Consider the following 18,427-nt stretch of genomic DNA (forward strand, 5'->3'; position numbering starts at 1 on the left):
TTCTATGAATCATATCTAGGCTGTTTTGCAAAGATATTTATTACCAATGGCTTCCTTCTCCACATAAATAATTTTATAATAACAGCACCTTTTATATCATCTTAATCAAGTAACTTTGCTCAGGCACAGCGTATTTATCTTGCATATTAATAACCTCTTATGCAGGTCTAAACTTTGTATGATCTAAACAGAAAAGCACAGGGAAATTTTTCAGAGCTGAACATTGAGAGAAGCAATGTTATTCATCTGGGAAATAGTTGGGACCACTGGTACTAGTGCCAGAAGATGATGTCACGGCAAACTGCAATGCCTCATGAGCCTTTTCTGCAACCGTGAGCAGGGGAGAAGAGCGGTTGTTCAGTTTGCGCTCAGACAAGTACACACCATAGAAGAGACTCCCGAGCGGTACTTTACCACTCGCATACACTGTATTCCAGGAGCGGAGATTCAGGACCGGGAGTTTCTCTAAGTAAAAGCGTACTGCCCTCCCGGGTGTCTCTGCAGGACAGCACTGGACTGGGGTGCACGACAGTTACGCTTCACGGTGGGAAAGGGGCTGAAGGGTGAGGTTTTGCCCCGTTCTGGACAGCGGGTCCCAGCGTGCAGAACCGCCCCGGGGTGGTGGAAGTCCCAGCAGTTCGGCAGCCTCCCTGCTCCGGGTGCAGTGGGGAGAGCGCTGGTGGCCCACGCGTCCCACCTGGGTAACGGGCTTCTGGTGTCAGGGCCAAGGAGCAGGAGGGAGGCAATGGGAAGACTCACTCCAATGCACCTCAAGATGTGGGACCAGACAAGCAGAAAATTTCGCTCCAAACTTTTGGGCCCATGCTTATGGCACTGTACGGTAGCTGAACATGGTACAAAAGGGAAATTATGTCAAGCTATCTAGTCGCAGAGGATTTTTTTAAAGTTGGTTATTGTTATTTAGCTTCCTAGCTGTTGTCCCAAACTTTTCTAAGGGAATATCTTATAATTTAGTTATAAAAGCACAAGTTTCATTTGAGAGTGGCATGTTTGTCTTTTTAATGTCTTCATTCTTTGCAAAACAAAACATATGCTAATGATGATAATGTCTTTCTAATTATACACTCCTTTTATCTCAGTGGCTCTCAACACAAATGAGAAATTGCATAAACTGACAACACCAAGTAGGTATGAAGATAACGTAATTGTATTAACATCTTGGCGAAACACAATAATTGAGTTACTTTTGGATCTTTCTTCTACCCTCTGCAGTCAAGGCAGTGGGTCAAAATATTTAAAAAGGAAGGTGTCCAAAATAAGTTCTCTGAAGCTGTATTTATCCCTCAGAAGTTAGAACAAAATCAGCCTTTTACTCGCAGGCTTATTTATAGATTCAGTATTGTATATCTAGAGGCTCAGATTTGAAACATTAAGCCGTTGTTTCCCTAGGGAGATACTGCATATATGTTGCTTATATTGTGATAAGTATCGTTCATCTCAATCAAGTCAAGGACTTTTGTGTGTTTGGGGAAAAACTGAACCATCTGAAAAGCGCATGTATTGTTATCATACAGCTATTCCTTTCTGGTTTTGTTTTTCAGATTATTTGAAACACTGCAGTCATTATTCTGGTCTATATTTGGACTCATCAATCTCTATGTGACCAATGTGAAAGCAAGGCATGAATTTACTGAATTTGTTGGGGCCACCATGTTTGGTACCTATAATGTAATCTCTCTGGTTGTTCTACTCAACATGCTAATAGCCATGATGAATAATTCTTACCAACTTATTGCTGTAAGTTGTTTCTTATTCTTAGACCATTTATAACATATACCTTCCTTCTGTTCCTACATCCCATTTTTCTGGCAGTAAATCTTTCTTACAGACAGGGTAGTGGGACAAATTCTCTGATTCAGTTCTTTTGCACTGCTCTGGAAGGACACAGAAACCAGACCCCAGCTGGACTGGGCAGAAGGGAATTTCCCCACAGCTCGCAATGGGGAATGGGTGGCCCTGCTCCAGAAGCCAGCTCGTGGGCTGGGAAGGGTGTCCTGAAGCTGCTGGCAAGTGGCGGGGGCTCCAGCCCAGCCCAAGCTGCGCTGTGCAGCACCTCTCCTGAGAAAGAGACTCCGCCAAAGTTTGTTCCGTCTCTGCTTTATTTCTAATATATTATATTTATTAACCTTTAAAAGGCTGTTGCTTTTGGATTTTTTGTGTAGTGTGAATGTACAGTTAAAAGAAATTGGATGCCCATGTTTCATGGACAGTTTTGGACCCATTAGCAATTCAAACAAAAGGTCATGAATTCTCATTCAGCAGTGTCCTGTCTTCTCCTTCAATGAAAACTGTCTTTATCCTTATTAGAGCTATTGGCGTATTTTTATTTCTCAGCTGTCTATTAAGGAGACTAATGAAAGTAAACACTGATTCATCATATGATAATTAAAATATGATCATGCAGAAAGCAAACAAATAAAAGAAACCTTCACAGTCTTAAGGCTTTAAAATGTGCCTTTTTTCTGATCTAGAAATTACAAGTTTTTCCACAAGAGAAATACTGACTACATGTGTTTATATAATGCTAGTTGGCAAAGTCTGGTACACAATATCAAAACACAATAGCATTCTTCAAAACTCAGACTGCAGGTAGAATACTTTTCCTACTACAACTTCTAAGTTACTGTTTTGATTACTGTGTATCTGGCAAAATATTAAAGACTAGGGCTAGACCTGTAGTTTAAGTTCTTGGCTACTATGTTTGTTGTCCAAATCTAATATTAGCAATTTAAACTTCTTGTTCAGCTGCTAGGATTTAGCAATCTCTCCATAGACTTTAGTTTTGATTTTTTTCAAAATTTTCAAAATTATACAATATTATATAGAATCCAAAAGAAATAAAATTTCCAATAAAAATAAAAAAAAAATACACCCCCCCCCCAACCTATTCCAATATATAATTCTGAAGTAGGAGGAAGAAAAGATACTCAACAGTTTTTTGTAGCCTCGTGATTTGTTGGATAACCTATTTGTGAATTTCTGGGGCTGGGAATTGCTAATAGAGTGCATGAGACTTACAGACTTGTTGAAGCTGCTACACAGCAGAGTAATTAGGGTGATATATGTGGAATAATGATGAGCTGGTGTTGTAATAAAACATCTCTTCCAGAAGTGTAGCATTTTTCTGCTTGTAATTATCCTTTGTTGTTTGAGACTTCTGATCATTTAAAAGCCTGTAGCAAGGAAAGAAAGGTTGAAGGTGGATATATACTGTACATAACTAACATCTCTTTACTGAAGTAAACCAGCTTAGCTTTGCTTTGTGTTAAAGACCTTCTGTCTAAAGAATGTGCCAGCATTTTAACAAGAAAATTCATTAGTACTTCAGGGTTGTTCTAGTTTTAGGTTTTTAGATTTTTTTAGAGTTTGTTTCACCTCCTTAATTACAGCAACATCTGTGCTGGTGTTGTGTTTCTTGTGTGCAGGATCATGCAGACATCGAGTGGAAGTTTGCTCGAACAAAACTCTGGATGAGTTACTTTGAAGAAGGAGGAACTCTGCCTACTCCTTTTAATGTCATACCAAGCCCAAAGTCTCTGTGGTATCTGGTCAAATGGTTATGGAGACACCTTTGCAAGAAAAAAATTAGGAGAAAGCCTGAAAGTTTTGGAACAATAGGGGTAAGTTCTGTGTTTTACTCTGGCTGTCGTCCTCCTCTTTGCTATGTAGATGAGTCTTTCTCAGCCTTACAGAGCATCCAAACTTCCAAATAATGTGCATATGAGTAGAGAATAATTCTAACAGAGAATGTTTATTTTTTACTTTCATGTCAGTGTATTTGACTGAAGAGAAAGCATCATTGTATTCCTGTGCAATGACAATATGAACCATGACTGTGCCTCATCTACAGATAATGCAAGAAAGATTAAAAGCAATACAAATATGAGAGATCAAATGTGTATATTTGTCTGCCAATCCCAGAGATGTGGCTGATGATCTCTAGCTCAAGTGTCACAGTTCAAGTATCATTGACATATCATGAATCACAGACTTGTATATGAAGTATTCATTATGCGATATTCTCTGTCTCTCTGTCTCTCTCTCTCTCTCTCTCTCTCTCCATGTAATCAAATGGGTTTACCATAAAAGCATACTTACCGAAAGCTGTTCCATTTTAAAAACATTTTGAAAGGTAACAGCATTTACTTGGAATTGCTTACTTGAATTTACAAGTAGAGTTATTTCAGAATCACATTGGTACCCTATTCTAATAGTGCTGATTAGCAGTGAAATTGCTAAAAAAAAGGAGAGGAAAAGACACACAAGGGGAGCAAGAGTAGTCCTGCATCTGGATTCAGCAGATGCCTGTGTAATATCTCAGCCACAGACTTTCTCTGGTAGCTGCAGTGGATAAAGCCGATTTGAATTTGTCCCTTCTAGCTTTATCCAGTTGAGATACTGCAGTCAGCAGCACAGTTTTTCTATATTGTCAGAGGAAATATCCAGGCAACAACCTAACCTACCAACAACTAAATCTTTCTAGTTATGTTTTCTGCATTTCCCATAGCGAGCAAACCAGAACCTCAGTAACTAGACTGCTTTTAGCCAATTCCAACATAAAGAAAACTATTGTGGGTAAAATGTGGATAATGGCACTGTCCCTATACGATAGGGATTTGGCAAATAGAAATGTTTTCAAGTCTGTTAGGAACTCCAATAGCAAAGCATTATGTGAGAGTACGAGCATATCATGTGTGGGTAAGGGGAAGAAGAAAGGGTTACAGTCCTCATGCTGTTGACCCTGGTAGCAAAACTTCCATTCATTTCAAAGAAGCCAGGGGTTACGATACAGTTCTTTGCTGGACCATTACTCTATTGACCTTTTCTTTGTATTTCTTCCCAGTGTCTTGAGAAGTGAGTAATAAGGATAGGCTTTTCCTACATATTCTCACTGTCATATCCTGGCATTCAGTTTAATCACCAGATATACTTGGAGGAACAAGTTCACAGGGGTATACAGGAGTATGATAAAGAGGAAGAGTGACATATAAAACTAATTCACAATTCCTAAGCTGATGAATGGATTTTGTCCTCTTTGTGGAAAGCTTCTAATCAGGCTTAACCAGTTGACATTGTGAAAGCAAAATATGCTTCACGTAGCTGTCATACTTGTGGATAGGAAAGAAAGGAGGATGACATTGAAGCAAACCCATAATAGACTACAAGAAAGAAACACTGAAAAAAAAGCATTAAAATTAGTATTAGAAAAGCAGTAAAGAGAGACAGTGATTCAGCTAGAAATAAAAATGAAAGACATGAACTAGCATGAATGGTGAAGAATTTCAGGAATAAAACATCACTGTGTAACCTGGCAAGGGAAAGAAGTAAATGCAGAGACCAACAAGAGGAAAAAATGTGAGATTTTGTTAGAAAGAGAATATCAAGGAAGTGGTGTACTTGCGTGTGTGGGAGAGTGGGCAATGCTTCTAGGCATTTGTTAAACATTTGGTAGGGATGATTAGCTAGTGTAAACTGATTGAGTGATATTAAAATTAGTGGAGTGATGCCAGCGTATAGCAGCTGAGTATCTAGGGTTGGTTAACACAATATGCCTGTTTGACTGAGAGAGATCCAGAATACCCTTATACATCCCAGCAAAACCTTCAGGCCAGTATTTTCTGTCAGACTTCCCATCCACGATAAGGGATATTTTTTCTCTCTCAAATGGCAGCTCTGGGAGTAAACTCATTCCTGGCTCTGTGGAACAATAAAGTAAGAAACAGGGTGCTCGCAGCCCCCTGCTGAATGGCATGGTGAAGAAGGGGGCTCAGAAAGGTCACCCTCTGGTTCCTGCACCTACCTCCTGCTGGGGTACATTAATACCACCTTCTAGAAATTAGCAGCTTGAGCTTTGGAAAATGGGTGCAGCAAAGGGTCAAAGGGCAGGGAGTCTATACACAGAGCTGGTTGGGAATTTTTCCAGACAGAATTTTCTTTTTATTTAATGAAAAAAAAATAATACAAAATCCTTAAACCCCAAACTTCTTTAATATATACCAGTTTCAAAGAAGCTTTTGTTGGGAAAAACTTTTCAGCTTCAGGATGAACTTTCTGTTTGGAGAGAGAAGGAGCAGGTGCCAAGTAAAGCAAATAGCTTAGGCTAAGGGAGACCCAGGTTCATTTCTATTCTCCAGTGGATATTTAATTATTTACCCCAAGCAGAACAGCTCTGACAGGAGAGATTTCCATCTCAAAATCATTAAGAACTTGGAAGGGAAATGTACTCTCCTGGGAGAACAGAAAAGAAGGTGCTGAACCTGGCTTCCTTATGATTTAAATGTGAACCACTAATTACTGAACTGTTTGGGAGCAGCGGACATAAGTGAGGGAGAAATGTAGGGCATTTTTGGTTAATTTCTGTTGAGTAAATTTAAAAAAAATAAATGATGAAAGTGGAAATCCCAAAGTCTGTGAGACAATAGGGCCATATCCATCACTAGTTTACACTACAGAATAAGTACTTAGCTGCAAGTATAGCTGAAACCCCTCTGAAGCACGGGGCTCATGGCAACAAGACTTCCAGCTGCCTGGAAAAAGTGAATGGCTGTGTCTGAGTCATGTCAGTCCACACATCTGGACATCTCATAAAACTACCAAGTTCTTCAGCTAGCTCCTCAGCTCTAACAGAAGACCCATTAGGGCTATCTGAATTTGGAACATTTTGCAATTTCTAGGCCCAGTTATGCACCCAAGCTCCAAAAAGGGCTAAGATGTGGGAATGCACTATGCGCTCTGATTTCCACATTAAGAAAATCTGTCCATACCCATCAGAGTGTGAGAGCCACTATTCACTCCAGTGGTCAGGTCTACACACAGTTTGGGCAGATGCAAACCAGATGCTGTTAACTGGATTTTCCCCAAGAGGTTAAGCCATTGGAGAATGAATGGGCATACCTGGGTGATCTCATAGTTTGTCCTGGGGCAATTCGCTGCTTTCTGGTTTTGAAAAACTTATTCCCATCACCCACAGCTCAGCCTTGGGTTCCCAGAACTTTTTCAGTTGTCCCAACAAACTGCATCACAAATTAAATTTAGAACCTCTATGCCCTTTCAACCAAAGGGAAATGAAGAGTTTTCTCTGGCTTTTGTTTGGGGATCTCAGATGATGGTTCTCTGACTCCAGCTCACTGGAATCTCCTCTGTAATAACTTTGGCCTCAGAGCTACAAGATACTTCTTTTCATTGAGTCCTGCAGTATGAACTCTGATTCCTTCCCTATGACCAGTACTGGGAAAATAACCCCAGTATAGACTCAGTTTCAGGCTCATTTTCTTGCATTGGCTATATGGATGTATGGATGCCATGTTCTCTGTGAGGCAGAACTCAGATTTCAAAACATTTTGTTCTGCAACCTCTAAATGCTAACTTTCCTATTGGGAAGCCCTAATTAGCAGTGACGTACTATGGTGTTTCCCAGTAGAAGAATCAGTAGTGTGCATCCAAAGGCTGAGTCAGTGCTAGAGGATACAAAACAGATGATAGACGTAACGGAGCTGGCTTGTTAAAGCCAGCATTTGTCAAGGATCAGGCATGATACCTGCATAAGAAACCTTAGTACCAAAACCCCAGGATTCATGAGCTAGGAATGAATCAAGGATGTATTAAATGTGTCACCAAAACACCACTGTATACATATATGCATGTATATATATACATATACATGCACACTTGAAAGTTCATTATATGCAGGCAGAACTCGTAAGGAAAGGGTTCAGAGTCACTGTAGTTTACGGCAGACATGCTAGGGAAAGGATTTATAAGAAGCTTTTCTTATGGGTACAGAATTAAACCTATGCATTTATTTCACATTTCACTGTAAAATAAAGCAGAGCAGACAGCAACTGCAGAAAGTATTCTGCGAGAAAAGAATCAGCATTTGTTTTATTTATAGGAGTTATTAGCTTTACCTGAACTGAAGTGCGTTTCAATTACACCTTAAAGTGTTTTTCCCTTTACCTGTGAGTCAGATCTATTGTCGAGAGCTTTCTCAGCCACGGACTCCCTTAGTCCTTTCTCAGCAGCAATGGAACATCTCCATCGTGTGGTCACCTGCGAAAAATCAGATTTTTTTTTTTCTGAAAACCGGCTAAGGACGGGTGGTGCGAGGGTCTCGGCCTTCCCACGGCTGCCTCGCCCCCTCGGGCCCCCGCGGTGGGCAGGCTTGCCCACCCTCCCCCCTTAAACACAAGGAATCGCTGTCTTCTCTTTGGATGAGGCATAGATACAGCAACGTGATCGGGAAAAACACTGAAGACAAGGTGGTTATGTGTAAACCCCTACACCAACCAGTGGCTGTTCAGAGTGATTAGAAAATAATGCTTTTCACCTTTCTATTTTTTTTTTGCCAAGCCCAACCACACAGGTACCACCACCCTCAAATGAATTACAAACAAGAAATCAACCCTAAAGAGTAAACTGATTCCAAGTACAGGGAAATTGTTAATCATAAATTGCCAATTAGTTTCAAAAAAAAGGAGATGACAAAATACCTTACTGTGCCTGCCTCATTATGCAACTGAGGTCAATTTTAACAAGTCCCTTGGATGTCCTTTTATCCTCTTCTAAGATGCTGTTAAGTGTTCTGTTTTGTAGAAATACAATCAGTGCTCAGACACCTTCTTTTCTTGCCAGCAGCAGGTATAAAAACCGAAGTTAAAATTGTAAGTCTTTCACCTGTCAGGGATAATTAAAGGTAGAGAATATGGAGATGTGACTCAGTATGCTATTGAGGACAACAGGAATTCAAGGCCTAAGTAATTCAGGCCTTTTTTCCCCCCATCTTCTTGTGGACAGCCCTTAGATACAGCAGTATAATCTAATGCAACGCTTACTTGAAGCCTGTACCATGCTCTCATCCTACCACACTTCTTCTTGCCGTTCCTCTTCAGGGTTACTGCCCCTCTTACACTCCCTCATTATCAACACCAAACTGCATTGCAAGCTAAGTTTCTATCTTCCCTACCCCTCTCTGTGACCAAGTGTTATGAGTTTGTGTGGTGCAAGGGTTTTTTGGTAGCGGGGGGAGACGGCAGGGACGGCTCCTGGGAGAAGCTTCTAGAAGCTTCCCTGGCTCCAGCCGGACCCACCGCTGGCCCAGGCCTAGCCCATCAGTGATGGTGGTAACACCTGTGGGAGAGCAGATTTAAGAAGGGGAACCTGCAGTGAGTGGGGGAGTGGGACGTGAGAGGAACCCCTCTGTGGATCCTGAGGTCAGGGAAGGAGGAGGGGAGGAGGTTGATGCCCCCGCAGCCCGCGGGGAGGCGGCAGGCTGTCCCCCCCAGCCCGTGGAGGGGAGCGGGTGTTAAAGAATTTTCAAACGCAGATTTCTCTAGTTTTGCTTTATTAACAACTCAGAGTTGGGCCACCACCGCAGTGAATGGCAGCCTTCCAAGAATTTCCCAATCTTATATACCTTTTTACCACCCATTGTCCCAGTCCAAAGTCTTTGTAATTTTCCAGTCGATCTCTGTTCCCATGTCGTTACCATTCATCATCTTATCTCATCAGTTCTCGTGTCCTGGTTCTTCTGAAGTAAGTAGGCAGAAGGTCTTTGGTCACCACAGTCACTTATCTTCTTGCACATCAAAGATCACCTTTGAATTTCTGAAAATCACTCAGGCTATTTTATTAATTTTTCTTGTTCTAAAGTTAATCACTTACTCCCATGTCTTAGGTCTAAGATGTATGATCTTCCTTCTGTTGATTCAGCTTGACTGGGTTTCAAGCCAGCCGTGGAGGGGGAGACACATAGGACAAATAAGCAGCTTACGCATATTGTTTTATAAGCACCTGCATTCTATTAATCATATCTAAAACAATTTCTAGTCGTTAGTGATATGTCTAATATGAATAGTCTTAGAAACAATAAGGCCTAAGGCCTAGTTCCTTTTACAGCGGGGGAGCGGAGACCCCCGAAGATGGCCCTGAGTCCCTGGGAAAGCTGAGCGCCTGCGTGGTGCTTTGTTACCGGCTGGGCCTAAACCACGACACCAAGTGTTTTTAACAGGGAACTAAGCAGGAAATTTTCTCCTTAATATGGTTTTATAGTGCAGGTTTTGGTTAGCTCTCTCTTAAAAGACACATTAGGAGCCATCTCGAGTGTCTTGCTACCACCATGCTTATGTCACGCTTTTCTCAATTCAGTAAAATACAGTTCAGTCTCTGCGAGCGAGTGACATGATCACATTGTTCCCCTTCTATCTCAGATCAGTGACTTTGGGGCTCTGCAAGCAGAGACCTGGCTGCCCCACCACATCCATGCCAATGCTGTAATAGCAGCACATTGATGAAAAGGTAGAAAATGCATTTTGCCTTCCCAGTAACACCATTCTTCTTTCTGTAAAGCTAATGATGGGCTTTGCTCCAACACTGCCATTTTTCAACAGATTTTGAACCATGTCTCTCAGCTTGCTAGATACCACGTATTGCACAGACCTGCTGTTTTTCTATGCTGTAAGTATTTTACTACCAAAGAGGGATTAATGGGTTTTTGTTCTGTTCTTTTCTTTTCCTTTCCTTTTTTTCAGAGGCGTGCAGCTGACAATCTGAGAAGACATCATCAATACCAGGTACAGGCCCATGTTTATTTTGGGGGCGATTATTTTTCTATGCCTCCAAAAAGTCTTTATGAGTGGAAAAAAAAAGAAGTATTTAATGAGAAAGCAGAAAAAAAACCAAAAAAACCAACACAAAATGCATACTTATTTCATCCTCAGCAAATAAGCATAGTATTTTTTGTGGTCAAACACCAGCATTTGAGAAGTGGGGTTGTCTACTTTTGGGGTGCAAAATGATATTTCCTAGAGCAATAATATCCTAACCACTATTTTGCCCACTGTAACATGGATTGCCTTTAAAAAAGCAAACAAATAGTCCCACCTCCCTGCTGAGATTCATCAGGATCATATATGCAGCTCACTGACATGTTCCATCAGAACCTGCTCTCCATCTGTCTGGCTCTGGTCCCCCATAGACAAGTTTCTGTCCCCTAATAACCCCTCTGTCTAGATCCCCTGTAAGCTGTTCTTCTTTTCCATCCTTCCTGCTTCAGCCTCAGATTTTTTGATATTATTGTAGCACAAGGAATAATTTTCAGATTTACCTTCAATTTCTGTTGTGTTAAAAGGGCTGCAAGTTAAACGAGATGTGGGCTGTACACTTGTAGGTTTAGTAATTAATTGCTTCCATATGGGAAATGACTAGGTAAACTAGGGCTTTTCCAACCTGAAAGGGAGACAGCTGTGGGAAGTACGACAGGGATCTATAAAATCATGGGGAAGGTGAACACAGAGCAGCTGTTTACCATCTAGCCACAAACTGGATACCGGACGCGTACTACACCGCATTAGTAAGGCTGTAGGCAGCACTTTGAGGGAAGTGATTATTCTCCTCCAGCCCACACTTTCAAGACTGTATCTGGAGCAGTGTGTCCTGTTTTGGGCCCCCCACTACAAGAGAGATGTTAACAAACTGGAAGGAATCCAACCAAGGGCCACCAAGATGGTTAGAGGGCTGACATAAAAGGAGAAGCTCGGATTTCAGCCTGGAGTAGGTTAAGGCGAATCTAATTGCTGTCTTCAGTAACATAGTGGGTGGTTAGAGAGAAAAAGGAGCCAGATTTTTCTTGGAAGTGCACAGCAAATAACAGGAGTCGATGGACGCAAGTTGCAGGAAGGGAAATTCTGTAAGGAAAATCATCACAATGAGGGCAGTAAAGAATTGGAAAAAAATTGCTCAGGGAGCCTGCAGCATCTTCACCCTTGGAGATATTCAGCACTTGACTGGTCATGGCCCTGAGCTGGATCAGACAGCCTCCCAGCATCTCTTCCAACCTAAATAAATTTAGGATTCTTAGAAGTAGAAGGCAACAATGGAAACTATCAGAGATCAGGTTAAAAATAAAAAAAAATCCCAAATGGAATCTTATTCCAGCTATACTGTGGAATTCATTGGCAGAGGATTTGTGGATGCTGAAAGTTAACATGAGTTCAAAACACATAGGAAAACCTGTCACAGCCCATTAAACCTAGAGCTATCATTTCTGATTCAGAAAGTCTCTGAATCTCACATCGCAGGAGGCTTGGGAGAGTATAGCTGGAAATAACATTATACAACCAAACTAGACTTGCACTACTCATGAGGCATCAGCAACTGCTCACTGTCAGACTGCATGCTACTGGCATGAGACATACCTTTGATCAAATCCTTCTCAGGATAATTAGTATCAGCACTTTCCATTGAAAAGCAGAACAAATTTTAAACCAGATCTAAGGTTTGTACATTTTTTGTCATGTTCCTAAGCATAAAGAAATCCAGACAGGCCCAGTAAGTGTAGGTTTAGTAACTAATACCAAGAAAGCTAACAGAGTATTTCATATTTTTAGGAAGTTATGAGAAATCTGGTTAAGAGATACGTTGCAGCAATGATAAGAGATGCCAAAACTGAGGAAGGACTGACAGAAGAAAATTTTAAGGTATGCATTTATTTATATGTTTATAGGTGTTTTATTTAGGTATTATAAGACTGTGAAGTGTATTTCTCACAATCCTCAGTCGTTCAGGTAGCATATAACTTGCTTCCTAGAGTAATGTCTGTGTCCTGATGAACCACACACAGATAGTACTGTACATGGACTCCAGCAAGTCTCCTTCTTTCTTTAGCTGGAGCAATAATCAGTTTTACCAGCTGGTTTGAATTGTGCCCATGTAAGGGGACACCAAAATGGGACTAAGTGCGTGTAACAACATATTTGCTAAAGCAAGATGCAAACAGTTTCAGCACCTTAGGAAATAGAATTTTTCTGCTGTGGAGTGCTGTTGTGCACTTACTTGTAACAGAACACCTTTTATATGACTTAAAAGATGGAAAACTTAAATAAGCAGTCAAACATTAAAATCCTTTGACACAGATAAAGTGAACAGGGCCATCTATATCACAACACTTACATCCATCACTGTGTATTTCTAGCATCAAACATTTTTGTTACTATTGGCACCTCAAACTCCAAACATTCAAAATGACATTCATCTGCCTCAGCTTACAAAGATACAGCCAGAGCCTGAGCTAATTAATTCATTATTGCTTCATTCAGATCATCTTGACTGCCATCATGTGGCACATACAGGACAACCAGGTGATCAGGCCAAGTCAGCATGGGTTCATGAAAGGCAGGTCCTGCTTGACCAACCTGATCTGCTTCCGTGATGAGGTGACCCACCTAGTGGATGAGGGAAAGGGTGTGGATGTTTACCAGGACTTTAGTAAAGCCTTTGACACCATTTCCTACAGCATTCTCCTGGAGAAACTGGCTGCTCATGGCTCGGATGGGTGTACTCTTCACTGGGGAAAAAAACAGCTGGATGGCCAGGCCCAAAGAGTTGTGGTGAATGGAGATAAATCCAGTTGGCAGCCAGTCACAAGTGGTGTTCCCCAGGGCTCGGTATTGGGGCCAGTTCTGTTTAACTTCTTTATCCATGATCTGGACGAGGGGATTGAGTGCACCCTCAGCAAGTTTGCAGACAACACTGAGTTGGGCGGGAGCGTTGATCTGCTTCAGGGTAGGAAGGCTCTGCAGAGGGATCTGGACAGGATGGATGGATGGTGTTGTGGTTTAACCCCAGCCAGCAACTAAGCACCACGCAGCTGCTCACTCACCCCCCCACACCCAGTGGGATGGGGGAGAAAATTGGGAAAAGAAGTAAAACTCGTGGGTTGAGATAAGAACGGTTTAATAGAACAGAGTAGAAGAAACTAATAATGATACTGATAACACTAATAAAATGACAACAGTAATAATAAAATGATTGGAATATACAAACGATGCACAGTGCTATTGCTCACCACCCTCTGATCGAAGCCCAATTAGTCCCAAAGTGGCGATCCCCCCGCCCCCACTCCCACCAGTTTATATACTGAGCATGACGTCCCATGGTATGGAATACCCCGTTGGCCAGTTTGGGTCAGGTGCCCTGGCTGTGTCCTCTGCCAACTTCTTGTGCCCCTCCAGCTTTCTCGCTGGCTGGGCATGAGAAGCTGAAAAATCCTTGACTACAGTCTAAACACTACTGAGCAACAACTGCAAACATCAGTGTTATCAACATTCTCATACTGAACTCAAAACACAGCACCGTACCAGCTACTAGGAAGGCAGTTAACTCTATCCCAGCTGAAACCAGGACAGTATCCACCCCTTAGTCTCTACCATTGACATCATGCTCAGTTCCTATACCTTCAGTTACATCCCGGTCAATCATCATCACCTTTTCCATCCCTTTGAGATGGGCCGAGGCCAACTGTATGAGGTTCAACAAGGCCAAGTGACGGGTCCTGCACTTGGGTCACAACAACCCCACGCAGCGCTACGGGCTTGGGGAAGAGCGGCTGGAAAGCTGCCCGGCGGAAAAGGACCTGGGGGTGCTGGTCGACAGCCGGCTGAATGTGAAGCTGGGCAACAGAGCTAGTGAGGGGCCTGGAGCACAAGTCTTATGAGGAGCAGCTGGGGGAGCTGGGTTGTTTAGTCTGGAGAAAAGGAGGCTGAGGGGAGACCTCATCGCTCTCTACAGCCACCTGAAAGGAGGGTGTAGTGAGGTGGGGCTCGGTCTCCTCTCCCAAGTAACAAGTGATAGGATGAGAGGAAACAGCCTCAAGTTGTGCCAGGAGATGTTTAGATTGCATATTAGGAAAAACTTCTTCACCGAAAGGGTTATCAAGCATTGGGACAGGCTGCCCCGGGAAGTGGCTGAGTCACCATCCCTGGAGGTTTTAAAAGATGTGTAGGTGTGATGTTTAGCGACATGGTTTAGTGCTGGACTTGGCAGTGTTAGGTTTATGGTTGGTCTCGATGATCTTAAAGGTCTTTTCCAACCCAAACGATTCTATGATTATGCCTATAGAGAAAATGAGGAGAAATAGGGACCTCCTGAAGGCCAGGTGCCTTGTCCTAGACAGGCCTTTAAGAGACAGAGGTTGCACTGGCTGAAAGCAGCCTCCAATGATTAGCTCTGACTTAGCTGCCAGCTGCCAAACATTTAGTGGAAATGCACGAAGTCCTACCTGAGCTGCTACTCACAGGGAAGCGTACACATGTGTATGCCCTGTGCATGCATGTGTCCCCGTGTGTGTTTGTAAGGGATGATGTTAAGAGCTGATCAAAATGCTGTTGTTATGATGGGATAATACTCTCTAGCAGATTGGCTGTAGGTCTTCAAGTTGTCCATGCTCCTGCTCCACCACTGTCAGTGATTTCTGTGAGTAGTCTAGGCTAAGGTACATTTACTCTGACGTTTCCTCTGATAAAATTGCTAATCACTTTTCTGTCTCACCTGGAAGATCCATTAGACAGTCTGCAAAGAACCTTTAAGATGCCAGGTATTATGCAGATGGTGAAGTTTATTACTGAACCCTAGCAACAGCCTTTTTTTTTCCTTTATTTTTAATTACAAGAGGAAAAGTCAAATTAGCTTTCACGTTCTGATGTTTCATCTTCCTAATTTTTAGGAGTTAAAACAAGATATTTCCAGCTTTCGTTTTGAAGTCCTGGGTTTGTTAAAAGGAAGCAAGCTGTCGAATTCGCAGACTGAAAAGATGAACAAAGATGCTGCCTCTCTGTCAGAAAATGAAGAAAATAGTGAGAGTGAAGGAAACAAGAAAGGAAAGAAAAAGACCTTCAGCCTTTTTGACATAACAACGATGATTCACCCAAGATCAGCCACTATTGCCTCTGAAGCACATAATGTGAGCAACGGCTCAGCAATGATGGTGTCAGAGTCCACTAAGGAGAAACAAAAGCGTGTGAATTTTGTAACAGACATAAAAAATTTTGGGTTATTTCACAGACGATCAAAAACAAATTCTGTGGAGCAGAGTACAAATAAAATATACACTGTTTCTGAAGAAGTGTCCCGTCAACAGGCAGAAGAACAATGTGAGAAAACTGCTGAACTGGAAGAGGGAGAACTGACCATGAACTGTGAATTAAACATCCAAAGTCCTGACGAAAAGTGTGTGTTAGCTGAGTCACAAAATAACAGTGACTCTTCAGATTCACAAGAAGAGGGAAGTATTTGTGCTTCAGAAACAGAGAAAATGGAGTTAGAGAACTCAGAATCCACCACACCGCAGGATCAGCTGGACAAGGAGTTGGACATTTGCATTGACTGCGATGGGAAACAGGAAACAATGGATCAGGGTGATTATGTGATAACAAGGTTGTGATGCTTACAGGAGGAAGCATTCACAAATATATATATTTTGCATAGTGCTTTGGGGGGGGGGGAATGTTTTATGAATTACATTAGCAAATGCAGAATTACACTTTATAGTACTCAACTGTGGCACATGATCTTGTAACATAGTAGTCAAGAGAAAGATAATACGGGGACCTTCTGTTTTGTAGCCTGCTTTAGCTTTCACGATTTGTTTTACATTTTTTAATAAATGGAAGCATCTTGTATTCTTGTACTGTTGCAATAACCCACAGAAACTTTTTAGCTATCTTTTTCAATTACAACAAATGCAATTTCTCTCATATGATAGTTGACTCCTATGATAAATATTTTTCTATGCAAATAAAAAGTAGCTTAAGAGACTCCTAAGCCTTTATTTAACTTTGTAGTTTCTTAAAAGATTCTGGGCACCATAATAATCATAAACAGCTCTTGTCAGCATAATTCATGTCAAGCTATTAGAATAATTTATTTAAATTGCTAGAAACTTGATTTGTTTCAAAAGCTATACAGGATCACAAGATAAGGTATATTCTTTTATTTATTGAGGGAATATGAATACCTGTAAATTATGAAAGATCAGTCTATTTGATTATTTAATTACAGCGAGGATTATCACTGTCCTGATACCATTGTTAGAAATGCATTTGCAGGATTTGAAGACTGTAAAAAATGTTTCTTACAGTAAAAGAAATATCTGTGGCTTGCTAAAAAGCTGATGACGGATGACTCCCCGGAAATCTGTAATCACAACAGCTACTGCTTCTTCAACCATTCGTTTTTCCAAACATGGACAACCTATGCACTTTAGTATTCAACTGCTTATTAGCTTTTGCCTTCACAATACACTCCTATTTCCTAAGAGAAAGATACTTCAGGAATAAACAAACATACAATGATCCCCTGAGTACTTGGGAAAATATGGCAATTTGTTGAGAAGGTTTTAAAGGCAAGCCTTAAGAGAGTTTCTTTGACAATTTCAGAGTTTGGGGGAACCTGCTTGGAGGTTTTATAAAAAATACTTAGACATTTAAATGTATAAAGAAAATCTAATAGTATTTTTCATAACTGATGAGTGACTTATTGTCATAGTCAAAAACAGTATTTTTAAAATTAAACAGTCTGTTTCTTTTTAATCGGTGACTGGTGTCCTACATTATTAAAAATGTAATTTTACAACTGACCTAAGAATGACCACCCTCGAACTCTCAGCACCATTCTTCTCCTCCCTTGGAAACATGCGAATATACCACATCGGTGTGGTCATTTCATTCTTAACTTCCCTAGCCCTGCCATGATAGATTTTGTAGTTCGTATTAGCCTGTATTAAGGAACCTCCAGATGCATAGAGTACCCTTACATTCCAGATGGAAACCATCACATGTAACTCCCACCTTGTAGGACCTGACCTAAAGCCATACCATTCTGGATCTAAACTATCCTGGTACTGAACTGAATTTTGAAAATCCAGACAAACCCCTCTCATCTCTATACTTTTAGGTGAGTTTTCCAGCTCTACTTTACACATGTGCCACTCTCTCTGAGCTCACGTATTGCAAGCTTCCTTCCTGCACATCTATCTGTGCCATCGTACCTAGGAGTGAATTAGTTGAACCAAAATGGAAAATATGAGCAGTAATTGGGAAATAGTTTGTATAGCTTTGCAACAACGCGTTCAAACCAGATTTGATTGCTAAGATATGGTTGATTTCCATCTTGGCCTCTTGACTTCTCTGTGGACTCCCTCTCCTTCATGTCTCTCTCCTTGTCCACCTTTAGATTGTGAGCTCCTCGGGGCAAGGCCTGTAGCTTTTCTGTTTGGAAAGCACCTGAATTATTACAAGCATAACAAGAAATAAATAATAATAATAATAGTGGAATACCTTCATATCATTTTTACTACGTCAACTCTTTTAGAGAGTTCTCTTTTCTACTGTAACATTTGTGCTAAGAGTGACATCAAGCCGATGTGTCACACGTTGTCACAAAGTTCTCTATATCCCAGTTCACAGCTCTTCTCCACCACTGATTTCATTGTCTCATTCTTCATCGTGGTTTGTAGCACAGCTTATTACCTTTCACTAGCCAAATTCAAAACAAACTGTCCTTGCTCCGAAGAGCTTTCAGTGCAGCCCAGCCACATGGTTTCATTCCAGACAAAATATGCCTGAGCAAGGTATTT

At 41.3% G+C, this 18,427-nt stretch overlaps 1 protein-coding gene across 1 annotated transcript in view; it reads left to right on the forward strand.

The window, feature by feature from the left end:
- The window catches only part of TRPC4 (transient receptor potential cation channel subfamily C member 4), a 154,018-nt gene extending 135,934 nt beyond the window's left edge, over window positions 1-18,084 (forward strand). The window contains exons 7-11 of the mRNA XM_049823324.1: window positions 1,563-1,758; window positions 3,447-3,641; window positions 10,548-10,589; window positions 12,405-12,494; window positions 15,518-18,084. Of these exons, the coding sequence (XP_049679281.1) occupies window positions 1,563-1,758; window positions 3,447-3,641; window positions 10,548-10,589; window positions 12,405-12,494; window positions 15,518-16,234 (1,240 nt within the window). The 3' untranslated portion in view covers window positions 16,235-18,084. The remainder of the gene's footprint in view (window positions 1-1,562; window positions 1,759-3,446; window positions 3,642-10,547; window positions 10,590-12,404; window positions 12,495-15,517) is intronic.
- The last annotated feature ends 343 nt before the right edge of the window (window positions 18,085-18,427 follow it).

This window comes from Accipiter gentilis, chromosome 19, assembly GCF_929443795.1.
Source record: "Accipiter gentilis chromosome 19, bAccGen1.1, whole genome shotgun sequence".
Taxonomy (NCBI): Eukaryota; Metazoa; Chordata; class Aves; order Accipitriformes; family Accipitridae; genus Astur; species Astur gentilis.